This window comes from Tiliqua scincoides, chromosome 2 (assembly GCF_035046505.1).
Source record: "Tiliqua scincoides isolate rTilSci1 chromosome 2, rTilSci1.hap2, whole genome shotgun sequence".
NCBI classification, from domain to species: Eukaryota; Metazoa; Chordata; class Lepidosauria; order Squamata; family Scincidae; genus Tiliqua; species Tiliqua scincoides.
This window is the reverse complement of record NC_089822.1, coordinates 158,472,777-158,500,348: the sequence shown is the minus strand read 5'-3', so window position 1 is coordinate 158,500,348 and position 27,572 is coordinate 158,472,777. Positions and strand designations below refer to the sequence as shown.

Genomic DNA, 27,572 nt, shown 5'->3' with positions numbered 1-27,572 from the left:
AGATCAATGCAGTTTGCATCCGTGGTAGGCTGGAGGAAAGCAGTGGCAGACTTGGGGTGAAGGGCAGGTTGTGTGTCAACTGGGCTGCCCATGCTTTCCTGGCTCTCTTAACAGGATATTATTGTACATCTGTGGCATTGCATTTTCCTACAAAAGCTCTTAAGATTTTGCTATAGAGTGAACGCAACTGATGGGCTTTGGCTTCTGAATTATATTGCCTTGGAACGATTATTGTGGTGTTGTATTTAAAATCTTTCATGCATGAAACTTTTGTCGGCGCATCTGGATTTGCAAGACTTAATTTGAATTCTTGGAAAATGTGGAAAGAATCTCTTTGTTTTCATCAGGGTTGGGGGTGTCCATTTTACAGTGTGCATCATTGTTGGTGTTGGCACACAAGATTAAACTTTTAAATCCAGTGCAAATCACCTTATGTGAATTTTATTATAACACACAAGTGATGAAGTATAACTTCATTATCTGGATAGGTGGGTGTGTTTCTTTCTTGCCTCCCCTGCCTTTGGTAGTCAATGCATTGATGTTTAGTCTAATTCTAATTGGGCATTATCCAATTAATGGATGCTGTACCCAGGTACAGTGTGTGTGAGAGTATGCCAGCAAGCCCTGCATCTCTGACATGCTAAAATCTCCCTCAGGTTGAGGTCAGGGTTTTAGAGCATGTCTGCATGGGGGCAGACATGTTGGCATGCTGTCATGGATAATGTAACCGAGTACAGTATCTACAATTTGGATAATGTCTGAATAAGGCTTTAGTCTTTATTGGTAAGTGGGGGAGGGGTGGAAATCTGGTAACATAGCCTGTGCTTAAAGATTCATTTTCAAGTTCTAGGCTATAGTCATGAACTCTAGATCCTAGCCTGACATTTCACCTTAACTCTGTAGAACTTTCTCAAGGGAATAAAATTAAAATAAAGTAGTTGGCTGACACCTAGAACTACTGAAACTCAGAGCAGAATATCATGCTTCACTGTCTACAGCAGGGGTCTCCAAACCCCAGCCCAGGGGCCAGATGCAACCCACAGCAAGCCTCTTTCTGGCTTGCAAGACTCTTGATCCCTGAAAGCCTCTGGCCCACTCAACTGAACATGACCAGAACTGTGCTCTGATTGTGTCTGGAGGGTGTTCTGAGGGCCAGAGGTTGAATGAATGAGCCCATTCATTTATTCACTCATCTAAATTCCATCTCTAATTTATTTAAATTTTATATTTAAATTTTTTTTCTGGCACTCCACACCACACCAGATATTTGATGCGGCCCTCTGGTCAAAACGTTTGGAGACCCCTGGTCTAAAGAGTACAGCAAATATTCCTGCCTAAAGCTCAAGGAAGTTGAAACTAAGGCAAATGTAACCTTTCACCAGCAGCTTATCCCCATCTAGATGCCAAGATGGGAACAAGAGTTTTTCTATAGTAACCTGTGCTTGTTCTAATGGGCCTTTGTCTACATCTTTATCCATAGGACCAAAATTCCCATTCTGTGTCTCTTTTATTTTAGCAGTCCTTCTGTGCATCATGTCTCTCACAAGTCCAAGCTTGATTTTTCTCATCCCCTAAAACACCAATGCTGAAACCTGGTTGGAACTGCCTAGCCAGGGAACTGGTTAGAACAGAACGTTGCTTCCTGAATTTTAAATGCAGCATTAAGACAGGCACATGGAACTCCTGTGTTGTTGGGACTCCTGCATTACTACCTCTTTGCAAGTGTGTGTGTTTAGGTCCCGAGTGAGATTCATTGGGTCCTCTGTGATGGTTGTAGGTCAGAAGCCTACCACAGCTGAATCTGTTTCTTCATCTGTTTACTACTTGGAGATGTACTAAGATGTAGGCAGATTTGTACAAGCTGTCTCCATTTGTCCCCAATCTGAAGGCTTTGACCCATCCCTCTCCAGCACGAACAGATCACTGGGATTAGAAGGGCTAACTCAAATATTTCCAACTGCAGAATGGGCAAGACCACTTCAGAGCTATACTGCATGTCCTGACTTGTACTATACATGCAGTGAATGATAATCTTGGTCTATTCAGGTTGGTTAGTGATTTAAGTGAGCACTTGGTGCTTCCTTCATGTAAACATGCTCAGACTGAGGAAATTTCAGCTGCTTTGCTGCTACATTATGTCTTCTGTGCAAGCATGTTTTGATGTTTTAAGATGGTTGACTTGATTATGGTTAGAAAGGCAGGTGCAAATGGAATTATGACATTCTGAACATCTCTCGCTTGTGCATTTCTAAACATCCACATGACATGCACAGAACAAGCTTTCTGGCTTTTCTTTAACACCCTATGTTAAAGTATCTCTAGTAAGTGGCTGTACTTGGGGAACTTGTGGTAAATCAGAACATCTGACAAAAATGTGGCAAAATTCCTGACAGGTTTTAATTTTGAACTCCTGATCATTTTGGTTTGGGGCCCAGGGAACTTTATGGGACCATAACACCTCTGCTTGTTTCCTTCTCTCAGGCTGATTAACTCATCCCACCCAAGATGGCTGACAGCGACAAGAATGGAGGCAGCCGCTCTAGCAGCAGCAGCAGCAGCCGCCTCCAAAGCAAGAAACCCCCTAATCTCTCCATCACAATTCCACCAGTGGAGGCAGAGGATGAAAGCAGCCAAACAGTGGTATGAGTTTACTGCAGTTGTTGACATGTGCCTATAAGCATTTTCATCTCTATGATTGGCTGGGGGGGGAGTCGTGAGGCATGAGCTTCTTGAAGTGAAGAATTTCGCTGATCTGGAGCATTATGGGATGCTCCATAACAAGGGCGGAGCTGAAAAGGAATGCACACCATTGATAGGAAACTCCATGGCTGAATCCTGTCTTTCCTGTTTTATTTCTTTCTAACCACTTGGATGTTTCTTCTAGCCTCTGAAGAAAAACCCCGTGTATCAGAAGAGTGTAAGCCTCCAAGAGGCCAGAGTTGAGAGGCAGGACAGCAGCTTCAAAAAGCGTCCTGGCTTTCACAGGCAAACTTCACTGTCACAGAGCATTCGCAAGTAAGGAGGTCTTCAGCCACCAAGTTGGCAAGTGTTGATAAAGATGTGTGTCCCTTTTCTAAAGGAGTTAAAAGGTCTTTGGGGGCTTTCAAAAACTTTCAAAGGCATCCAGGAGGCTTTTGGAGGCAGGGGAAGGCTGTGCACATCAGAAGGACCTTAATACCTTTCAGATGCAGGGTCATCACATGCGTTGAGTCAAATTTGTAGGTGCCAAACTCACAAATGAAAAGGGCCCACTATACCTAAAAAAGAAAAAAAAATCTATTACAAAATAAAAATTGTTGTATGGGTAAGGCAGAAGAAAATTTTTTTTTACTTAAATTCTATTAGACTTTTCCTCAACTACGCACTAAATTGTCATGCCTTTTTTCCAAATGGAAAATGGCGGTCCACACTCTTTCCTTTAAAGCACTCTGAAGTTTTCATGAGAGAGTGGACGTAATCAAATTTTCATCTGTGAAGTTCCATGTAGACTACGTTAGCCATAAGGGTCTTTACCCCCTTTTTACAAAACTTGCCTCATTTCAGATAACAAACATGGCTGTGTTTATATAGACTATACCGCAAGTCAAATTTTCACTGGGAACCAGTTTCCTGGGTTCAGTATTCACATACTGGGCAGCACTTTTGAAGCTAAGAGGAGGCAGGAAGTGTACAGTGTTGTCTCCCCCCCCCCCCCATTAAAGGCACTTCTCTAGTCTATTTCTCTGCCCCTCACTGCTGCCACAGGAAGCCATTCCGCATGGGGCAAGAGTGAAGAGACTTTCCAGTTGTAAGTCCTTTACAGATTGGATGCAGACCACGATGCCTATGTCTGCAGTATTTTCAGATATTGACTGGGTTCAGCTGGGTGACTGCCTTTTGTCTCCTGCTACATCCATCAGGGGCACAGCCCAGTGGTTTGGAGTCAGCAGTGACTGGGAGGGAAAACGGCAGCACTGGCAGCGCAAGAGCCTCCAGCACTGCAGCCTACGCTATGGAAAACTGAAAGCTGCCTATCGAGAAATGGAGCTGCCCAGCCAGGAGGTGCCTTCCTTCCAAGGCACAGAGTCACCAAAGCCAAAGATGCCCAAGGTAGGCTGCGTTGTTGGATAAGAATCCCAGCATGGTGAGGTACCCAGAGTCTTGGGGTTGTTTGAGACAATGACATATCTGACCTACCTTACAGGAATGTTGTGTGGCTAAAATGCCACTCTGATGTTTGATAGAGGAATAAATTGAGGGAGACCCCCTCCAAGAACTAATAATAATAGTATTGGCACCTTTTTGATCTTTTCAGATAGTGGACCCATTGGCAAGAGGCCGTCCCTTCCGTCACCCAGATGAAGTGGATCGTCCACGCACCCCACATCCAGTTCTGCCACCTCTGACTCCTGGCATGATCTCTTTAACATCATTTAGCAGTGTACGGTCTGGCTACACACGTCTGCCTCGCAGGAAGCGGGAATCTGTTGCTCACATGAGTTTCAAGGCAGCTGCAGCTCTGATCAGAGTGAGTTCTGTTCTGTGACTAATCCATTGTATTTGGCATCAACACGGTCTCTTTACTACTTTAGTAGATGCTGTGTTGGGCCACTGGCTGACCCTTCTACTCTCAAACTTATCAGCAGAATGATCTGCACGTGAGTTGCTGAGGCTCAGAAAATTTAGGGGGAATTGCTACCCGTATATATTAGGGCTTGAGTTGGCTAGGAATAGAACCTCTGTTTGTGTGGAAAATTGAAACAAGTTCTTTTTGTTGTTTAAACTCCCTCTTCTCTTATTCCTTTGTGTCATGGCTGTCTAGATCCACACTGGAAAACTATTTTTTTCCTTTTAATTAGACTCTGGTAGTTTCAGATTGAATAGATTTAATAAAATCTGCTACAGGAAAGAGAATTATTAACTGAACCTAACAAAAGAGCACAGCAAAAACACTGCACATCAGGAGTTGAATTCTTAGGAGGTAATTCTGTAGAAATTCAGAGGTTCTCAGCTCTGTTGCAGCAGCAATTAAGCCTTGACCGGCTGCCATAAGCTTCAACCAGAAACCTAGGCTTCTAACCTAAACCTAAACCCAGATTTGAAAAGAGTCAAAGTATTGCATGGTTCTAATTAAGGAGGACCACAGTGCAGATATAGCTTGAGAAGAAGTTGACTTTTAAAGGAAAGTGTCAGTTCAGCCTTCAGTTCCGGTTCAGGTTTTAAGTGGAGTTTGTTCACCAGAGTTTGGGTTTAGACCTCATTCTGGTTAATAAACTGAGCTAAACACTGGAATGTAGATTTAGAAAAGCGCAAATGTAGAGTGGCTTAAAATGAGCCAAACCTTGCATTCCCTGGTGGAATCTAACTTCTGTACTCTCATTTTTAAATGTATTTATTTGAATGACTTGCTTGGTTTAAAACAAGATGATCTATTATTATTATTATTATTATTATTATTATTATTATTATTATTATTATTATTATTATTATTATTATTAACAGTATTTATATACTGCTTTTCAACTAAAAGTTCACTAAGCGGTTTACAGAGAAAAATGAAATAATGAAATGGCTAGTCTAATTGGACACAACAGAAATTTTTGGGGGAGTGAGGCTAACCAGGACTATAAGTTTAAGGCTACCTTGCAAGGAGCCCAGTGACACAGCACCAAAGGAAAATGGAGAGCAGCCAGTTAAATTTAGCCCCTGTGTGAGGAGGCCAAGTTTGTAACCCCCCCCCCATTCTGATCTTGTATATAATAAAGTAGTGAAGATAGAAAGTTTGGGTGTGGAATGTTTCCAGTGTATTTTATAGTGTGTTATATGTACTTGGGTCATATGTCTGCTACTTGGGCCAAAGTTGTGAGGAGGAGGGTGTCTTGATCCAGTTGGGCTCTTCAGATGTCAATATGAAGTTCTGTCTAGGTCCATGTAACCCCTCTCCCGCCCTCTTTTTATAGGTGAACTAATTTACTATAGACTAAAGCTATGCTTTGTAGCACTGAAGCAAGTATTCAAAGCAAATTCCTAGTTTGCAAGTGATGACAATGGATTTTTCTGAGAAACCAGCTGGCAAAACATATTTAAATTCCCAACAAATCGTAATTTCTATAAGACCTGAGAACCAGTAATTTTTGACTGTTTGAGATGGCAAAATGTCAGAGATTTCAAAGACCTTCTTTCACCCTTTTGAAATACAGTTAACTTTATACTTGTATTGAATTGGGATGCTGACACTTTCTTAATCTGAATTTCATTATGCTGTTTATGAATGTCTTTAAAAGGTGGTTCTTCTGAGTAGTGTAACTTGCAACTGCATTTACAAACCATTTGAATGTGTTTATGATGTGAAGATTGTATTGTGTTTCACAGCAAATGTATATCAACACAATCACCCGTGCTGCTAACCCATGATGTTAAAGAGTCATCTTCACTAGATGGTGCTGTTGTATGGCACATGGGAAGCATAGCAGGTGAGGGATTGGGAACACCAAGTCTGGAAGGCCTTCAAAATCCTAGTGTTCCACACCTGATATTGAGAACCTTCTTTCTTTAAAATGGGGTGCTAGCCCAGTTGCCAAAAATAGGAGACTGCTGGTACATTAAAGTTGCTCTGTGTGTTACCTTGACTATCAGACCAGAGCATTTCATCAAAACATGAAACTGCCCTGCTTTCCTCCTCCTTCATACAACATTCATGTTTAAAATGCAGCATCAAGGCTTGCGCAGACACATCTCAGTTAAAGCATTGCAGAGCAACAAGACTTAACAGAGAAAGTGCTGGAATTCTTCCATTCACTGTTCCTATTTGTGTTCTATGAAAGGGCCGCTCAGTTCTGGAGCCCTCCATGCCAAAGCGAATGGGCAACAAGCAGAGCTTTCCATATCCCAGCTTCCAGGATGAGGACATGGTGGACGGCATGGATATGTTTGACTCCTCGTTCTTCAGTAAGGCAAGCATGGTTCCACGGCCCTCCTGCACCAGTCCCTTGTTGTGACTCCCCAGCTTTGTGCCATTTCTGTTAGATATCCCTTGCCCTATCATCTCTGATAGGAAGGTTCTGCGACAACTTCTCAGCAAGTGTTTGGTTGTGGCAGAAGTCCAGTTTCCTTTTCTCCAGTTCTGGGACGCTTACCATTCATAGACTAAAACAAATCTTCCGTCACCACAAAGCAAGAGTAGGATACTTGGCCAAGGTCCTGTATAGGTTGCTTACTGCCCTGTTTGTTCTGGGTAACTCAACATGCCCCCAAATCTCTGGTTTGAGGTTTGACTTGTCTACTGCCCCTGACCGTTATGTTGCTTTGTGCATTTTCTCTTGGTTCCTGTAAAAATCTGGTAATGGAATCATACTGTATATACTGCAGCTCCTACCCACACCAGGAGAGGGGGTCGCCTCTGGGATTTCTGATATAATATGCGTGCTGTTGGTAGGAGATGTGCTACAATGACTGCTTTGCTATACAGGTAATATGAAAAGGGACCCTCGGTGGTTGGCAACAGGTTGTCTAGTCCCAGTGCTTGTACATTCTCATGCACACAGTCTTCAATTTTAAGTATTTTTTGGTATTGTTTTTTCCCCTCAAAAGTTAAAACCATCCAATGCTCACTTCTTTCTTTTGCATGTTGCTTTATTTTAGTGTGATTTCATATAATGTGTTCAATGTGCATTCAATTGGTATACAATGTATACACATGGTTGTTTGTTTGTATGCATGTAGGTATTCATGTGTTATGTTCAATGTGCATACAGCAGTATGCTCAATCTGTACTTGGCATTCTTGAGAGATTCAGTGTCCATGTTGACCTTAAAAAAAAATTATTCATTCACGTGAAAATGCATGCACCTGTGAATGAGTCATGTAATGTGCGAGTAGTCCTACAAGTCTGTAGTACAGAATGATTTCATTTTATTGCTTCCCTAATTTCCCAGGTTAAACTTCTGTTTATCTCCTTGCATTTTGTAGTGTAGAAAGATGAGGGAGCTACCAATTTATTTTTTTAAAAGCTAAACTTTTACTTGATCTTTGCCTACTACCCCATACAGATTCTATCCCATACCAGTTGTGTCAAGCCAACATTCACAAAATGTTGGCAAGTATTTCTTAGTTCATAAGACTCCCTCAGCTTTCCACCTTATTCATCAAACACTACCATGATGCATGGTTTGTGTAGATATCTCAACAGAACAATTGTTGCCCCTGTATCTTGTGGGCATAGGGTCTAGACTGTTTAGATCCCATTAAGATTTGAGGTTCTGCTATAAGCTTGACCATGACAAGGCAGCATAATTTTTCTCTCTCACAGGTTGACACACATGATGAGTTGTATTCTATGCCAGATGATGTGTTTGAGTCTCCACCCCTCTCTGCCACTTACTCCCGAGGTCTTCCTCAGCCAGAGGATGGCAAGTCACCTGAAGTGGACCAGCTGTTTCAGTGAGTCTTGGGTTCCAGTTTAAGACAGTACTGACATCTTGACATGGATATGCTTATCAAACTTTGTTCCGTCCTAAGCCATGTCTGTCACCACCAGCATTATGTGGAGACAGAGCCAGAAATCCAAGATCCAAAATCTCTTGGTTTATCAGCTTCATATAGAGCAGGCCTTGATAACATCAAAGTCTGAATTTTAGTCTGCAAATCATGAATGGTGGTGGACTGTATTGAGCCTATGTGGTGGTCTGTGGCCTAGAATCTTCTCCTGGAAGTTCTGTGAGGAAAAAGGTTAAAACAACACCTGAAGAGTCCTCCTCTTACTAATTCCCATTGGACTGCCACTGGGCTTTCTCTTGGCAACTGAGATTTTAAATGCAATGGACAACCGAATCTTATGCAGATTACTTGGAAGTAAGTTCCATTACTGTGTTCAGTGGGGCCTGCTCCCAGGAAAGTGTTTGTAAGATTGTAGCCAAAATGATGGTATAAGGGGGTCACATATACTGGGTGATTACAACCTTTGAAGCAAGACGTTTGAAGAACCTTTTGAAGCATGAATGTCTTGTGTGTGTTTTGTTTTTTGAAAAAAAAGATGCCTAAGCTGTGCTTCAGCACAAGGCCATTGGGGCAGTGTGCGTACTAAGACAATGCATGCTGAGGGTGGTACTATGGAGAAAGCTTGCAGGCACAATCCTGTGTGCCTTTCAAACGCAAGTTCCATTTTTAGTCATCAGACTTACTCCCAGCTGTGCTGCCTTGACCTGATATGCCTTAGGCTCCTGTACATTGTAGTGAGATAACTGCATATGGAAAGAACTGTGCAGTATCTCCCTGACCATGTGATCTATCTCTGAAAAGAAAGTGGGGTTGTTAGTGTAGTGTTCAAACAGGAACTGCATTCAAACACAAGTATATCGGCTCTCTTCCCAGAAAACGAGTGAGCAGGGATGCACAGGCCAGGCAGATCACAAACTGGGTTTATGAGCACATCATGTGCAATCTTGGTATTTTAATAAAATAGTTTCATTGGAGAAAACTATGAAACCCCTGTATATAAGCAGAACTGAAGCATTTTAAGCATGAGTATCCAGGAATAATTCTGCATGTGTCTTTCCTGCTTCTAAGCTTTCAATGGAAGAAATCCTTTCTCTCCTTGCAGGCTGAAAGTAGCTGGCAAGGTTCCACCATCAACAGCAGCTGCTCCCAAGAGAGGCACTCGAATTGCATCTAGAGTGAAGCACTTTGCCTTTGATCGCAAGAAACGCTACTATGGACTGGGAGTGGTGGGCAAGTGGCTGAACAGGACATATCGCCGGAGCATCAGCAGTGTGGTACGCTCTCAGCTGGAGCTCACAGACCACCATAGGTAGGAACAGAGTACTTGATTAACAGAAGTTGATCACTAGAATTGAAACAGCCACAGTGTACCAGTCCTGATTTTTGTTTTTGTCAGGAGTACATTATAAAGCCATTTTCTTTATCTTGATGTCCCCGGACAGCTGACCCTTGTTAGACCTTTTCCCCTCCTGCTTATAATGAACAAGTGGAGGGGGAAGCAGGGTGAGACCCACTGGGCTTCACCCTGATGGCACACCTGCTTTTCACTATTACAATGTTGGCTCATTCAGCTTAACTGAATAGGACTCTAGCTGCAGTGTACTTTAGAGTGCTAGAGGCTGTTCATAAGATTTCATACCTTGTCATTCACCAGTAAAGGAGGGTGGGAAATAATATGGCTTAAGCCTAGTTCAATCTCAAGTACAGATTTTCCAGACTCACAAAGAGAGTCTGGTCCAACAAGAAGCTGACGGAACATACCAAGATCCAGGTCTACAGAGCTTGCGTCCTGAGTACACTTCTGTACTGCAGCGAGTCATGGACTCTTCGCTCACAACAGGAGAGGAAACTGAGCGCTTTCCACATGCGCTGCCTCTGACGCATCCTCGGCATCACCTGGCAGGACAAAGTTCCAAACAACACAGTCCTGGAACGTGCTGGAATCCCTAGCATGTATTCACTGCTGAAACAGACGCCTGCGTTGGCTTGGTCATGTCGTGAGAATGGATGATGGCCGGATCCCAAAGGATCTCCTCTATGGAGAACTCGTGCAAGGAAAGCGCCCTACAGGTAGACCACAGCTGCGATACAAGGACATCTGCAAGAGGGATCTGAAGGCCTTAGGGATGGACCTCAACAAGTGGGAAACCGTGGCCTCTGAGCGGCCCGCTTGGAGGCAGGCTGTGCAGCATGGCCTTTCCCAGTTTGAAGAGACACTTTGCCAACAGTCTGAGGCTAAGAGGCAAAGAAGGAAGGCCCATAGCCAGGGAGACAGACCAGGGACAGACTGCACTTGCTCCCGGTGTGGAAGGGATTGTCACTCCCTGATTGGCCTTTTCAGCCACACTAGACGCTGTGCCAGAACCACCTTTCAGAGCGCGATACCATAGTCTTTCGAGACTGAAGGTTGCCAATATACAATATACAAGCCTAGTTCAGACTTCAGCAAGCATAGTGCTTATTCTTGTCCAGGAGGAGATGACAATTTCTGTTGCTCTTTAGAAATTCAGAGATGGGGCACTTCCTGCTTAGCCTCGCTCAGATGTTGTCATCTGAGTCCTCCAAGAATGAGATGTAGGAAGAACAGCTTCTGTGTTCTTACTCATCCTATTTCTTGTCGCACGACTGCTGCATACTGTTAGCTTTTCTTTTGTGTCTGTTTTGTCAGGACAATTGTGTTAAAATAATAATATGCTTTAGGCATCTCTATTTCATTTCCCTCCCTGATTTTGCTGAGACTGGAGTTGGTGTAACATAGCAGCTAAGAGACTGAACTGTGGACCAGGAAGTCCCAAGTTCCAGACTCACCTTTGCCAGGAAGGTGCCATGAAGCCACCTGGTGGCTGAGGGTGAGCCACTCTCCTCCAACCTCTGCTGCCCCCATCTGCAAGATGGAACTAGAAATACTGGCCAACTGTATGAGGTTATTGAAAGAATAACTTTTACATGAAAAGTTTGTTGAAAATTCCAAGTGCTATGCAAATGCTTAGTTTGCCTTGGTGAGGTTTGGCTTCTTGATCTGAAGTAATAGTGTCATCCTCTCTAAATGGAAGTCAGCTCAGAGGTCAAATGCTGCATTTGCTTTTGAAAGCAGTTAAATTTCCAAATTGTGAGAGGATCACCATTTTTTTTTTAAAACTTGCCCTCCTTAGTTTACTCCACCCTTGCTGTGTTCCAGCTGTTTCCCACTCTCTTCAGTCTGGAGACCTCTCTGCAGGGGATTAGCAGCATGTCCATGTGTCAGGCAGCCTTTCCTACCTGTATACAAAAGTACACATTCCCACTCAGTTGTATGATGATATGTTTGCTAACGAAAGAGGTCTTACACTTTCTGGCTTCCAGCAATAACTATTATACAACTAACCAACGTAATCAACTTGAATCCTTACATAACCTTAGATGTATCTAAATTTATTACTCTGGATTTTTTATTTTTTTTAACTGTCTCTCACCTTGGGTCCAGAGGAGCAGAGTGGAAGGTCCACCACTTACCCAGGCCTTTGCAGAAGTGCTGAACTGTTAGGTCTTGCACTTAACTTTTGGCCTGCCTCTTAAAGGCACAGTACATAACATTCAACAACTGGGTTGGAATCAGAAGCCGTTCTAGAGTCATTCTGGTCTGTAACATGCTTTTTGTCCTTAATAGGCCTTACTTCACTTACTGGATCACCTTTGTCCATATCATCATCACGTTGCTGATCATTTGCACCTATGGGATTGCTCCAATTGGCTTTGCCCAGCACCTGACAACAGCATTAGTGAGTTTAACTTTAGTTCTGTTAACAAGTATGCTTGTTGGTGCCATGTGTGGAGGAACATAAGAACAGCCCCACTGGATCAGGCCATAGGCCCATCTAGTCCAGCTTCCTGTATCTCACAGTGGCCCACCAGTTGCCCCAGGGAGCACACCAGATAACAAGAGACCTGCATCCTGGTGCCCTCCCTTGCATTGGCATTCTGACATAGCCCATTTCTAAAATCAGGAGGTTGCACATACACATCATGGCTTGTAACCCATAATGGATTTTTCCTCCAGAAACTTGTCCAATCCCCTTTTAAAGGCATCCAGGCCTGATGCTGTCACCACATCCTGCGGCAAGGAGTTCCACAGACCGACCACACGTTGAGTAAAGAAATATTTTCTTTTGTTTGTCCTAACTTTCCCAACACTCAATTTTAGTTGATGTCCCCTGGTTCTGGTGTTATGTGAGAGTGTAAAGAGAATCTCTCTATCCACTTTATCCTTCCCATGCATAATTTTGTATGTCTCAATCATGTCCCCCCTCAGGCACCTCTTTTCTAGCCTGAAGAGGCCCAAACGCCATAGCCTTTTCTCATAAGGAAGGTGCCCCAGCCCCATAATCATCTTAGTCGCTCTCTTTTGCACCTTTTCCATTTCCACTCTGTCTTTCTTGAGATGTGGTGTCCAGAACTGGATGCAATACTCATCCAGTGTGGCCTTACCATCAATTTGTACAACGGCATTATAACATTAGCTGTTTTGTTCTCAATACCTTTTCTAATGATCCCAAGCATAGAATTGGCCTTCTTCACTACTGCCGCACATTGGGTTGACACTTTCATCGAGCTGTCCACCACCACCCCAAGATCTCTCTCCTGATCTGTCACAGACAGCTCAGAACCCATTAGCCTATATGTGAAGTTTTGATTTTTTGCCCCAATGTGCATGACTTTACACTTACTGTCATTGAAACGCATCTGCCATTTTGCTGCCCATTCTGCCAGTTTGGAGAGATCCTTCTGGAGCTTCTCACAATCACTTCTGGTCTTCACCACTCGGAAAAGTTTGGTGTTGTCTGCAAACTTAGCCACCTCACTGCTCAACCCTGTCTCCAGGTCACTTATGAAGAGGTTGAAGAGCACCGGTCCCAAGACAGATCCTTGGGGCACACCACTTTTCACCTCTCTCCATTGTGAAAATTGCCCACTGACACCCACTCTCTGTTTCCTGGTCTTCAACCAGGTCTCAGTCCAGGAGAGGACCTGCCCTCTAATTCCCTGACTGTAGAGTTTTTTCAGTAGTCTTTGGTGAGGGACCGTGGCAAACGCCTTCTGAAAGTCCAGATATATAATGTCCACAGGTTCTCCCGCCTCCACATGTCTGTTGACCTTTTCAAAGAATTCTAAAAGGTTTGTGAGGCAAGACTTACCCTTACAGAAGCCATGCTGATTCTCCCTCAGCAAGGCTTGTTCATCTATGTGTTTTGAGATTCTATCTTTGATTCAGGTGGGATTCAGCCTACAGACACAACTGCTGACATTCAGTGGAAGCTGAGGAAGGGGTTCTTCACACATGAAACCTGGTACAAGTCAACCAAATACCAGGCAATGCTAGTTCCTACAGAAGAAAACAGTCTCTGAGATATCCTATATCTAAGAAACTTAGAACTTCAAGGTCAAAAGCAGTCCTTTGAGCCAAAGTAAATCTTTTGGCACAGCTGCCTTATTCCCACCAGTTGGCTTCCATCTGCTGCATTTGGGAGCAATGGATGTTTCTGGTCAGCCCAACGTAGCTTGCTGTTGTGTCAAATGAATCTGTAAACAGAAGAGCCGATTCCCATGAGCTTTCTGCAAGCAGAATAGGGCAGACAGATTATCCAAATATGTGAGGCTGTGGACTCAATATAAATTAAACCAAAGTGGTGGTGGTTTGTCTGAAATGCTTCCATTGGTTTGATTAGGCTAGGCCTTCTTTAGCCCACTGTGAAATCTTCCTTGTTTTTCACATTTCTCAAAAATGGTTCCTAGTACCTCATTTTGATACAAAATGTTTGATGTTTTCAGCTGAAGTTTCCAGTCCTTTACAAATTCCAGTCTAACCCTTCTCTTAGGTAGCTTGTCACTTCTCTTAACCTAGGAATTTCTCTGTTATGTTGTAGGTACTGCGAAACAAAGGTGTCTATGAGAGTGTCAAGTACATCCAGCAAGAGAACTTCTGGATTGGTCCAAGCTCGGTAAAGGCTTTGCTTCCATCTTGTTTGCAGTGTTATTCCTTCTCTAATGAGGAAAGCACAGGGCCTCTACAGGTCCAATCAAGAAACCAAATAGCTCCTGCATGCAAAAGCATACAAATTCCATACAAGCATTGTTCCAAATGCGCTTACTTATAAGAGCTGTTGGGTTTCTTGGTTGGACCTCTAGAGGCCCAGTGGCATTCAGGAGGATCTTGAGCCCCCCCCCCGCCCCGGAGATTTGATTATCCACGGAAATTGGTATCCGCTGGGGGGATAGGACACAGATTCCCTGTAGATACCGAGATTCACCTATTCTCAGGTGAGCTCAGTTAGAGCTCATGCAAAACAGAGAGAGGCAAATTCTCCCTCTGGTGTCAAAATACAAACCTCCTTGCTCCCCTTGTACAACACCCAGAATTTGGAAAGGAGAAACAATTGTTGCTTATGATGTCTTGTTGCTTTTATGGAACGTGCTAAAGCAGCCCTCAAAGCTGTTGGGCTTTTAGAGGAACACTGGTGGGCTTTGTTTGGCTCCACCTGGTGGCATTTTCTACTCCCTACAATTGGAAAAGAAAAGTTGGATTAGGCCTTTTTTCAGATTTCAGAAACCTCTATTGGCATCACAGACAACAAATAAAACAAGCAAAAAAGAAACAGGCAATAAAATAGCCTAAAAAATCACACATCTTTAAGTTCACACAGAGCTGCCCAAGACACACACAGTTCCCCCCTACACAGCTTCTCAATGATCATAGCTCATATATTATATAAATCATAAGATGTTTGCGCCTACTAAAAATCAGACAAAGATATTTAGCAGTCATACAAATGTGTTCATGATCTCTTCCTGCTAACAAGAAACGCACCATGTCCTGCCCCTCCCACCTTTTTTTCATTGAGACTCTTCCCTACATTTGCATTTCAGATAGACTTGATCCACCTAGGGGCCAAGTTCTCTCCCTGCATCCGGAAGGACAGACAGATTGAGAAGCTGATCCAGAAAGAGAGAGAACAAGAGCGCAGTTCAGGCTGCTGTGTCCAGAATGATAACTCAGGCTGTGTTCAGACACTGCGAGAAGATTGCTCGGTGAGCCCAACAGTCTGAGGGTTGTTCTTGAATGGTGGGGGTGGCCTCTGAAAGTTGGGGCGACATCTGTGAAAACCTATCTTGAGTTGAACAGTCACTGGTGACATTGCTATATTTGTGGTGAGAGGTCACAATTCTCTAGGACCTAGGTTCCTCAGGGACCCCCTATCCAGACCACAGGGTCACTCCAGTCTCCAATGAGCCTTTGGCCTTCCGGAAACTTGTTAGAGCCCGCCCCAGCCCAACGCGACTTGTCTTAGTGCTAGGGCCAACTGTTTGACCTCTCTTGCGTGGGCTGAGGGCTCCCTCTGCTACTTGCTGTTTCACGCCTGTGAAGCAACAGTGGCAGCAAAGGAAAGGCCAGCCTTGCTCATTTGTTCATACAATTCCCATCTCTAATATATTAATCTATGTACATTTATTCAAATTTTAAATGTAAATTCTTTTTTTCCCGGCCCCCAACACAGTGTCGGAGAGATGGCCCTCCTGCCAAAAAGTTTGGACACCCCTGCTCTAGGTGATGAGGGAAAAGGCATTCTTGAAAAGCATTTTGACCAGCAACTGAACTGAATGCTTCATGTGATGGTTTACAAATCCATTGTGTATTATCTGCTGTGGAAAAAGGGAATGGCAAATATTTGAATAGCAAGTATTTGTACAATTCTTGAGCAAGGAAGTATTGTGGTGCTATTCACTTAACATGAAAACTGTTTGCTCACATATTAAATAAATGTTGGTTTACATGCACAACCTATGTAAGGGAGGCCAATGTAATTGGTATGTTCTGGAGGCCCAGCTTTCTCTGTACAGCTCATATGTGCAGTTTAGTTATGTTTTGAATAGTTGTACTCTTTTTTTGGTCACTTGATTTTTGTTGTTGTTCCAGGTAGCTGCATCAGCATTTATTTACTGTATTTTTAATTGGTAGGAGAGATGTTGTGGAGACAGTAAGGGAGTAGGAAAAAAGAAGTGTTCATTTGAAAATATGGGATGGTTGCTGTTGAGATTCATCCTGAAGCACCTGGAAGCCTAAATATTTAGTAGAAATTGCTATGTTCTTACCAACACAGCCTTGAAAACTAGAGAGTTTGCTTTAAGTTAAATTTATGCATCTCCAGAACCGAACTCTGCATGAAAGTTTGTATTCCAAATTTGAGAGGCTAATGTGGAATCATAACTACTCTGCCTACAAACAGCTGCTTGAATGAAAGGAAACTTTTTTCTCTTCCCTGTTGATCTACTTTGCTTTAACCTCACTCATGGAAACACAAACTTGGCAAGCAGTTGTTACCCTGAGGTACTTTCAGAGCACAATTGCTCTGTTCCAGGCTAATGCCTGAAGATGTCAATTAAAGCATTTAACTAAAGGGAAGAGATATCTACTATGAGTAGATGTGTGTGATTAAGTCATGCTGCTTAAGACTCTGTGTAAATGCCTATAATTGAAAGGTGCTCTCTGAACTTGTGCGTAATGAATTGGAAGCATGCTTTTGTGGCCAGAAATGAGCAGCTTTAAAATCTATGGGAAGACATTGCTGTGCTCTCTAGCCCAAACAACTTATTCTATTTATTAAAGTTCTGTCCTTGATTCAAAACATACCAAAACACTATTAATATATAAAACATTGTTTCACTAAAGTACCAAAATAGAACCTAAAATGAAATCAAATACTATCAGGTCTCCCAGTGCTCTTCTGGATCAAATGGCCTTCTCCAACCTAGGGCATCCTTAGGTGACACAATTTCAGAGGTGATTCCAGTTATGGAGAAGGACTTCTGATGCCCTTCATTTGCTCCTACATCAAACCATCTTAGTTTTTGATGATGATGATAACTTTCCTATCTCTGAAGGAAACATTGGCCACATTTGTAAAGTGGCCAGATCACAATCCACCAGCTATTGACTCCAGTAATTCAAGTCTGCAGAGGTCATCGGGAGCTGTTTGTTCTCAGGATCCCAGGTAAGGGAGGTCTGTCCTACAGTTATGACAGAACATTTTACAGCCATACAGAACTGGGAATTGTCTGTTCTAACCTTTTGTTGCTGGTTGACTATATCCTAACAGGACTTGTGAGGAGCCGGCTTCAAATCATCCTCACATCTGGCCAGATGACATCACCAAGTGGCCGGTAAAGATTCTTCCCTCTTTAATGGTCTCTTTCAATTTTTACTTTAAGACTCTTTGTGGTGCAAAAGCAGATGGCTTTTTAAAGCTTTGCAGAGGGAAAAGAATGGGGAGGGAGCATGTTTGAGCACTGCCTGGTTACCCAGGACAGAACAAGCTGCTTCCTGGAGACTGCTCTGTACCTGTCTGTGTCAGAAGGGATTGTACCGTTCTTTCCCACAGCCATGTGCAGGACCAGATAGATGGATTTGTACAGGCCCATGCAATATTGTAATATCTGCCCAGCTGGGGTGGCAAGTGGAAAACAGGAAAAGTTTTGATATGGTAGGCTCTTGCAAGGTATGCAAGAAGCAAAATGGGCAAAGATGTGGCCTTCCAATAGGCATGGTATAAGAGCTTAGATTCATTCTTTAATTCTGGACTTTTGAGGAGTGAAGTATCCTCACAACTCTGGACACACATGGAGAAGAGGAAGAGGAAGCCATAAGGAAGCAGGAAATCCAGATGTCCATGTCTATGCCTATTATATCTCAACTTTCACTTCAGTGGATCTTGGCAAATATATAACATCAATCACTCCCCATCCCTCCTTCAACTTTTTGTCTGTCTTCAGAAAGTCACATTTTTCAGCTAGGAATGTCACGCCAGAAAATACCTTGATGATCTGATTGAAAGACCAGTTACGATGCTGAGGCTTGGGGGTCTAGTGGTCCCTGACTCTGTGTTATCTACCAGCTGAAAAGTCTCTCAGAGGTCTGTTGATTGTACTGAAATCTGTCCTAGCCTGGCATGTCATTGCAGTAACTAGCAGAGGAATGAAGGCGAAATTGACAGGCGTGGTTAGGGTGGGTTACTTGATGTGCTCAAGTGGATGTACCCTCTTTATAGGTATGTACCTATCAGGCCAAAAATAATCACACAGGATTGTTGCATATGGACTGTGATATTAAAGGAAGACCATGCTGTCTTGGAACCAAAGGCAGGTAAGTATCATCATCCTGCAAGTGTTCCCTCCCCCTCAGTACTGCCTAAACCTTTATATTGCAAGCAGCCACAGAATTCCTGACTCTCTTTAGTTGGGTAGGAAACATGCAAGTTAAGACCTACTTGCGTTGGCAAGTCATCTTCCAATCTGTTTGTTCCAATCTTGTTCCAATCTCCAAACTTTGTTCCAGTCTGTTTCCTAAGCATGCTAATGTCTAAAGTAGTGTCTGTGTAAGGCATGTGCTTGTTGAGCATACTAAATTAAAGCTAAGAAAGATAACTTTGCATCCCTTCAAGCTGTGCATATTTTGCCACGCTTTTGATGAGATAACTGTGTTCAGCCTGCCTACGATTTATCAGTGAGCCAGGAAAATCTTCTGGATGACTTTATGACTTGTGTTTGCATAACAAACTCTTGGGCTGGCTGTAAATGTAAAGTTTGTACAATGGAATTTGTTCCTCCTGGGCTTCATAGGACCTATGGTCATGTACAGGGGCTGCCTAATGCAGCCTACAAGGTTGTCAGGCTTATGAACTGAGTCTTTGCTGAGTGAGAGAAAGTGAAGTCTATGTGATATCAAGGAAGGAATACCTAAGTAATGCAACTCCACCTTTCCCTCTGTGCTAGCTGTGCAATCACTACTCGGGAGTACTGTGAATTCATGCATGGTTACTTTCATGAAGAAGCAACTCTTTGCTCACAGGCAAGTATTTCTCCTGGAAATTGGTGGGATGGGACTCATGCTTGTTGATTGACAAATCTGACTAATGTTAGGAAAGTGCCTCCAGAAAACATCTTCACTTGACCTCCTTTGTGTAACAGTGATAAAGGGTTCAAGTGTATTGCGCTGTATATATGGAGAGCCCCTCAAAGTATTCCTATCAGGTTCACCACCAATGAACCTAATAGCCCCAGTTTTTAACCCCCATGGTTAATAATCTTTACTCAAGGCCCACAGTTCAGAGAACGAAATGTCAGTGATCTGCATGACTACTTGGAAGTAGTCAAGTTTTCTTATACCCAAGTAATCCGCTTTTCCTTGCCTATTCTTCTCTTGGCCTTTCTGATGCATCTGCTCTTTGCAGTAGCAAGAAAAATCCATCAGAATCTGCAAAGTTCCCAGAAAACTCATTCAGAACCAAGCAAAGTGATGCAAATGACATCATATACACTTTAATAGCATCTGAAAGCAGAATGTGGTTTTATTTAATATAGAGCAGCAGGTTCCTGGAGGAACCTTTTTGCTTTAGGAAACAAATTCAGCAGCATTACCTCCTGCCATGCTTTCTTGTTTTTGTGCACAAGTTCTGCTCTCTAGATTCCCATTTGATGTGACCCACCTGGTTTTCTCATTCCTTACACTATTTCTGCCTGGGGGAGCACATATTTTCCATGTAGAAGAGCCTAGGTTCAGAGAAGGTTCTCTGGTAGCAAATCTGAAAAAGATTTGAGACCTTGGGTGACTGTTTCCCATCAGGGTGGATAGTATTGAGCTACATAGCCACTATAAGGTAGTTTTGCTTGATCCCATATTTGGAGACAGATCAATAAGAAAACTGCTGATTCATTCTTACACCGCCTATTTTCACCTACCTACCACTTCCCTTAAATTCTAGTTTATTACCATGACCCCAAGGTCAGAAGAGTCTGATCACCAACTTCCACACTGGGTTGAAATGCTGTGTCCACAAAAGGACCCCTCAGTGTAATAGTCATTCACCGCTTTGATCAAATGAGTTCAGGTTTTTCCTTCCTCTGCCTCCCCAAAAGCCCGTTGGCTTCCTTTTGCCTATGTACACTAACACACTCTCTCTCTCTTTCTTTGTCCAGGTACACTGCATGGATGAAGTGTGTGGCCTCTTGCCGTTTTTGAACCCAGAAATTCCTGATCAATTCTACAGACTCTGGTTGTCTTTATTCCTTCATGCAGGGTGGGTAAGAGGAGTGCAGTATCTTGGGAGAAGCAACCACATGCTTGGGTCAGGATTGGAGTCCTCAGCTTGGCCTGTTCATGTTCATTGCTTCAGCCTTGCCCATTTATGAGCAGGTGAAACCTGAAAGACTTTTGGGACTATATAAAGGACCTGTTTTGGAAACCAGGCAGGCTTTACCTTGAGAGTCTCAGTATTTTCAGGTGCTGGGGGCCATTATACTGGTCTTGCAGCCTAATAGTCTTGCTTAGATTTCTGAATCCCCATCTGGTGCCCAACCTGCTGACTCATCTTACTATCTGTCTGACTCTGGCAGCTGAAATGGAGCCTTATCTTTTTGTGGTTTGGAGTCATGGTTTTGGCTTGGTTGCCGGAGGCTTTTCCTGTTAATATTCTTGGCTCTGGCCTTTGGTTTGGGGGCAGAGTCCTGTCAATGCATTTCGTTGGAATGTTCTGATTCACTTTACAGCCCCATGGACACATCCATAAGTACTTCTCCAGTGCTGAATGGAAAGTAACATAATGTCTCATCTTGCCTGCCTGCCACCAGCTTGAATGGGGAGGAGATGCCATTGGAATAAATGTAGCTTTGATGTGAAATGTCTCTCTGTTCTGCAGGATTATCCACTGCCTGGTGTCGGTGATTTTTCAGATGACAGTCCTCAGGGATTTGGAGAAGCTGGCAGGCTGGCATAGAATTGCTATTATTTTCATCCTCAGTGGCATTACAGGCAACCTGGCCAGTGCAATCTTCCTTCCATACAGGGCAGAGGTAAGGACGTTGTTGGGTCTTTTGAAGGGTGAATTGCTTTATATTGTTGATGATAGGTCGCCTAAATAAAAAATACTCTGCAGTTGTATTCAGAGCTGGATGTGCAGTCAAGCTCAGAAAATTCAAAGTTCTAAAGGGAAAGGAGTTTACTGAGAGCAGCCACCAAGAATGCTTTTCAGTTATGCACCAAGTTCTGAAGGGGAGGCCTACAGAAATTTGTGATCAGTTACTCTATTTTAAATGTGTTTTTTATGGCTCTGTAAGCTGCTTTTGTGTGCCCTCTGTGGACAAAAGCGGAGTACGAAATGAGTGAATAAATGAAAGAAGTCTACATCCTGGTGAAACTTGCATTTAGAAGTTTAAGAGCTGAACCACATATTCAACAATATAGTGTTATACTATACTATACTGTTCACACCTGGGACTATGTCACTTCACACTGAAATCAAAGAGGCTGCATGTTTGAATTCTTCCTCGTGATACATGCTCTCTCCATATGGAAAGCTAGTTTTATCACTGCATGCTTGTTTTCTAGGTTCAGGGAGGGCTGTGGGTTGTATTCAAATGCACCATGCTCGGCTATAGTCTGAAGTACAGTCTCCAGATATTTCTGCCTATTTAAATAGGCCCTTCGATTGCCTGCAATTGCTGTATCAGAGCTTTTTTGCATTCACCTTCTAAGATGTCTTTAGTTGCCTGCTGTTGTACCAACTGGACCTATTACTGTAGACACTGAAAAGGAACACCTGTGAGCTATGACTGGCCTTGTCTTGGGCAGCTGAGGGAGTTATTCAGCAACTGTTTTCCCTTAGTTTTCATTTCCTGTCTTTCTCCTTGGCACATGGCAGGAGCAGCTTAAAGAACTAGGGAGGTGTGACTGCAGGCAAATGTCACCATTACCCTAAGCAAGCTGTCTTGGCCAGCTGCCACCTGACTTCCAGTATAAGAGGCCAAGAATGCAAGTTTAATGAAATCGGATAATGGAATTATCTGCTATTTGCTGGTGACACATGTGAGCAAAAGGAAGAATTGTTAGCTTTCTTAACTACCTCTTAAGAAGGATGCAAGAGGAGACTTTGGAGGGACTGGTGAACAACTGCAGCCAGCAAGGCAGAGCCAGTCTCTCGCTTATGCTTTGCCTTTCATATGAGGCTTGCCCTGGAGCAGAGGCGACCTGGTGTCTTGTGGTGTTCAGATCCAAAAGGTGGGGTTGCTTGCTCCAGGAACCCTTGAAGAAGAAAGTGGGTGGGCAGTGGAGCTCACTCAAGCATTCCTGAATAATTGGCTGAGGTGAGGGGCTGTTGCCCCAGTTGCTATAGCCTCAAATATGGCAAGGGGAGGACTGAACCACTCTTGCTTCACCTCTTCCTTCTGTTTCTTCCTGGCTCCCAGTCTCTGAACAGGGAAAAGAAGTAGTCCCCTCCCTTGCTTATGAGATGCGTGACAGCTCTCCCAATCCCTTCAAGGAAGCTTTGGCTCCACATGGCTGTTGTATCCAAACATGCATGCTACACGATACATCCATGGAAAAACCTCGATATCCACATTTGCTTTGGACCGTTGACTTAAAAAATAAAAAAAAAAGCAAATCGCTTCAGGCACATAATTTTCAAAACAGAAATAACATCATCAAAGAAAGATACAGGATGGGGTTGACTGGAACATGTGCAGTAAGGTGAATGACAAGGCACCAGTTTAGAAATGGAGTGTCAGATGCAAAGGAGGGCACCAGGATGCAGGTCTCCTGTTACCTGGTGTGCTCCCTGGGGCATTTGGTCCAGCAGCTGTGAGATACTGCAAGCTGGACTAGATGGGCCTCTGGCCTGATCCAGCAGGGCTGTTCTTATGTTCTTAAGGTGTGTGGACTTGAATTTGTGGCTGGCCTCCTTCAATTCCTTTCTCTGCTGCAGTGGGACGAAATGGTGCTTGACCTGAAGCAGCTCTCTGGTCTCCATGTGTTTTACTGACACATGTCAGCTTCCCTATTTACAGGCGCGTGAGGATGCCCATTCCCTTTTGACTGATACAACAGGCAGGTGGCTAATCTGAGATTCTGACAGACTCTAAAGGAGATCACTCACTTAATCCCTTGGCATTAGCTGTTTCTTGGGATTCCGCAGCCTGCTGCTGAGTCACTGGAAGCCCCTTTCCCAATTGATTCTTCAGCATCATGTCTTCTTTCCTTTGGCGCACAAGCCTTGCGCATAGCTCTGTGGCAGAGAATCTGTTCTGTGTGCAGAAGGTCTTGGGTGTAATCTGAGGCACCTCCAGATAGGACTGGAAAAGACCCTGCTTGAAACCTCCAATAACCAGTATTTGTCATTTTAAGGGGGGAAAAATCAATAAAGCACACTGAATATGGTTCAGTACTTGAACAATTCAAAGCTTCACTTGGAAATGGTTTTTATTTGAATTCCTGTGAACTTTAAGGCATGACAGTTCAGTAGCATGCACTTCCTTTGTATTGCTTGAATTCAAAGGGAAAAAGAAAATAATAAAGGCACTGGAAACTTACAACCCCCAGCCATTATGATACCTGACGTGGCTTGCATGAGAAGGCTGAGGAGCCCTTCACCCTGAGTCCGCCACAGCCTCCTTCCAACTCACTGCAGATGCAAGTCACATTGACACACTTCCCACTCAAAATTGATTCAACTTGTGGAGAGGAAAGGGGGGTGGCTCTCCCCAACTATTACTGCTTGGTGAGAACAAGCTCTCTGCAATATACAGGGTGACCCAAAAGTAGGTGGACAGTAAATGATAACATTTATTCTACCTACTGTCCACCTACTTTTGGGTCACCCTGTATATTGAAGAGCTCGCCTTCCATTACATGGATGGAGAGTGGGTGCAATGTCAGACACATGGAGTTTTAGGGGTTGGGTTAGAGGTTTGGTCCCCTTCTGTGCCTTTGGAAAATGATATATGGATGGGATATGAGAAGGGGGCTATTAAAATTCTGAAACTGTGCCATTTGACTGATAATATCGTTATTAATGTCATGAAGCAATGGCTTTTAGAAATGTGGGAAGGTATAGAAATGGGAACTTTGCCATGTCCAAGAATTTTCCTTCCCATAGCATTGTGTAACTTACTTGATTTTCTCTCTTCTCCACTAGGTGGGCCCAGCAGGGTCCCAATTTGGCTTGCTAGCGTGCCTTTTTGTGGAGCTCTTCCAGAGCTGGCAGGTCCTAGAGAAGCCCTGGAAGGCGTTCCTGAATCTTTCTGGGATTGTCCTCTTCCTTTTTGTCTGTGGACTCCTGCCGTGGATTGACAATATTGCACACATCTTTGGCTTCCTCAGTGGCCTCCTGCTTTCATTTGCCTTCCTGCCATACATCACCTTTGGCACTATGGACAAGTACCGTAAGCGGGCTATGATCATCGTCTCCCTGCTAGTCTTCGTTGGTCTTTTTACATCTCTTGTGATCTGGCTTTATGTGTACCCCATTAATTGGCACTGGATTGAGTATCTTACCTGCCTGCCCTTCACTACCAAGTTCTGTGAAAAGTATGATTTGGATTCGGTTTTGCACTGAAGGAGTTTGGAGGTGGTTTTTTAAAGAAAAGAAATGGGGTAGAGAAAAAGAATTTTAAAACTTGGGTTACCTTACTGAATTTTGAGCAACTAGGCTTGAATGGAAGTAACTTTGGTCATCAAAAAGCTGACCCACATTTTCAGCTTTCCCACTGGGATTCCTGTTTCATTCATGCAGTGGGATCTTGTTAATGAAGCATTATGTACCAAACACTGAAGTGAAACAGCTGGGCAGGTGCTTTGTAAACCTTTGTAAACTTCCTGGATCTGAAGGCTAGAGGTAAAGCAGGTATGCCGCTTGTACATTTTTCCATGGCAGTTCTGGGCAACAGGTAGTCATTTTGTGGGGTGATTGCTGTGAAGCAAAATGTCTTCAACTTTAAAGAGGACCGAGTTCTACTATCTGAAGCGTTTCCACTACAGTGCCACAGCAGTTGGCAATTTCTGCCCGGCTTTGATGCCAAGACATCTTCCAGACATAGTTCGCAATATTGTAGACTAGAGAACGTCACATTTATTCCACCACCTCTGCCTCTTAGGTCCAGTCTCTTCTAATGTGCTGACAAAAAATTCAATGCCATCCTTCAGTTGTGGGACTCATTGGGCCCTTTGTAGGATGGAGGCCTGGCAGGGAGCATCTTTCAAAGAGCACCTTAAGTGACAAAGCAACATCATATTGAACTGCTTTTATTCCACCTGTTTCTGCCTGTTTCTAGTCTTCTACCCAAAGCCCCTTCTTTTTATGAAATTCTTTGTATTTTTTGTTTCTTTTGTAATGCCTTTGGCTCAAGATGGTGCTTAGACTTGATGGCAGTCTTTCCTGCCTTAGTGCCTTTTTGTGGTACTATGAATTGTACTGTGAAGATAAGCCCCCTTTTTGTCCAAGGGGTACTTTTTATATGCAGTGTGTTTCTTTACCTTTGCAATATCTGTGTCCCTAGAGCCAAATACTTTCTGGAAAAAGTATTGGTGTTTTTAAGGAACTTTGTACCATCTGTAACAAATGTTGCTAGCTACCAGTATCTGTTTTGGGTGAATAATGCAGAGGGTCAGGAGCTTCTCTGGAAGCAAACTTGAAGGATAACTTGGGATCCAGATTGCTCTAAGGAAGAGCAAGGCCAATATGATTCTTGGCTTTGTGACAGACAAAAGTGACAGACAAAATGGGGATTTGGGGAAAGAAAAAGGGAGGAGTAATATTTTTGGTTTAAATAAATTAATGACTTTAAAAAAACTCAGTAAAAATGTGTCTCTTTTATTATAGTGCCTTGTGTAAACCTTTTATCCAGGACAGAACTATTCTGCTATGCAACTGATCCCCATAAAGAAAAAGTTGGCATATCTGTATTTTATTATACATTTGGTGGCTGACTTTAGAGGTTTACACAGGAAAGGAAAAACTTTACCTTTTTAAAATCCAGATTACAACTTCATTTAATCTAGATTACAATTATAGGACTAGATATTTTTGATTAAAGATCCCTTGTGAATTCAAAGTTAGTGTTTGATTAAAAAAAACAACTATGGATTTAAGAGTCTATATTTCAGTGTTTCTCAAACTGTGGGTTGGGACCCACTAGGTGGGTTGTGAGCCAATTTCAGGTAGGTCCCCATTCATTTCAATATTTTATTTTGAATCTATTAGACTTGATGCTCCCATGGTATGTGACTGAATTTGGGGAAATGTTACAGCTCTGTACTTTTAACAGGCTACAATGCATATGCCTTTAACAATGATAGTCAATGGGACTTACTCCTGGGTAAATAGGATTGCATCCTAGTATTGTTAAAAATTTTCCTGCTTGATGATATTACTTCTAGTCACAACATCATTTCCAGTGGGTCCTGACAGATTCTCATTCTAAAAAGTGGGTCCTGGTGCTAAAAACTTGACAACCTCTGCTATACTTAATTGGTTTGGGGTTCCCTGTTACATTAGTTGATTATGTAAATGCAGATTAATCAACCCAGCTACAGCCCCAGCTGCACCCTTCAACAAAAGCTCTGCACTTCCCATAGGAAATGACAAAACTTGTGGACTCTCATGGTCCTGCTAACTTATAACTGCTGCTTGTTGTGACAGTTTTTCCTGTGTAATCTTCACAAACCCTATTCTGTATGTTAGGTTGAATATCCCTTATCCAGACTGCTTGGGAAGGTGTCTGTATTTTGGATTTGTCTGAGTTCCAGAATAATTGTATAAATACAATGAGAAATGCTTCCTCTTGCTCTTTTCACCATTATCCATATGCGTCTTTGCTGACTTCTTTGACATTTTTCAACAATGTCTGTACAGGTACACACCACAGTGCAGAGAATAAAATTTATAACCTGTACATGCACTGTATGTGGGAATGAGCCCAAGACTTTCTAGACTACATAAAACGCTACACAAGTGCTCCTTGTATTCACAGTGTGCTGCTTCTGCTGTTCATAGTGTGCTGCCTGCTTGGCTCTGCACTTTGCTGCTTTCTGCACTTGTCTTGGATAAAAATAGTCTTGGATAAAAATGTCTGGATTTCTGAATAGTTTTACTTTCAAATGTCCAGGTAAGGGATAATCTATCTGTATAAGATTCTTCTACTCAAGTTTGACACTTTGTCCTGTCTTTTAATAGCTCCTCTTCTCAAAACTCAAATTATGAAATGTTTGTTGCTTCAGTTCTATATCATACCCTATTTTA

The 27,572-nt window shown here is 43.0% G+C and overlaps 1 protein-coding gene across 2 annotated transcripts in view; it reads left to right on the top strand.

The window, feature by feature from the left end:
* The window catches only part of RHBDF2 (rhomboid 5 homolog 2), a 73,265-nt gene extending 46,487 nt beyond the window's left edge, over positions 1 to 26,778 (top strand). For both annotated transcript variants that reach the window (XM_066616643.1, XM_066616641.1), the window contains exons 2-18: positions 2,482 to 2,640; positions 2,885 to 3,015; positions 3,900 to 4,089; positions 4,295 to 4,507; positions 6,804 to 6,932; positions 8,288 to 8,418; positions 9,578 to 9,784; positions 12,122 to 12,233; positions 14,376 to 14,450; positions 15,376 to 15,537; positions 17,389 to 17,498; positions 17,604 to 17,667; positions 18,552 to 18,646; positions 19,276 to 19,351; positions 20,479 to 20,579; positions 21,198 to 21,351; positions 24,471 to 26,778. In XM_066616643.1, coding sequence (XP_066472740.1) covers positions 2,506 to 2,640; positions 2,885 to 3,015; positions 3,900 to 4,089; positions 4,295 to 4,507; positions 6,804 to 6,932; positions 8,288 to 8,418; positions 9,578 to 9,784; positions 12,122 to 12,233; positions 14,376 to 14,450; positions 15,376 to 15,537; positions 17,389 to 17,498; positions 17,604 to 17,667; positions 18,552 to 18,646; positions 19,276 to 19,351; positions 20,479 to 20,579; positions 21,198 to 21,351; positions 24,471 to 24,890 — 2,505 coding nt within the window. In that variant the 5' untranslated portion in view covers positions 2,482 to 2,505 and the 3' untranslated portion in view covers positions 24,891 to 26,778. The remainder of the gene's footprint in view (positions 1 to 2,481; positions 2,641 to 2,884; positions 3,016 to 3,899; positions 4,090 to 4,294; positions 4,508 to 6,803; positions 6,933 to 8,287; positions 8,419 to 9,577; positions 9,785 to 12,121; positions 12,234 to 14,375; positions 14,451 to 15,375; positions 15,538 to 17,388; positions 17,499 to 17,603; positions 17,668 to 18,551; positions 18,647 to 19,275; positions 19,352 to 20,478; positions 20,580 to 21,197; positions 21,352 to 24,470) is intronic.
* Positions 26,779 to 27,572: the final 794 nt, after the last annotated feature.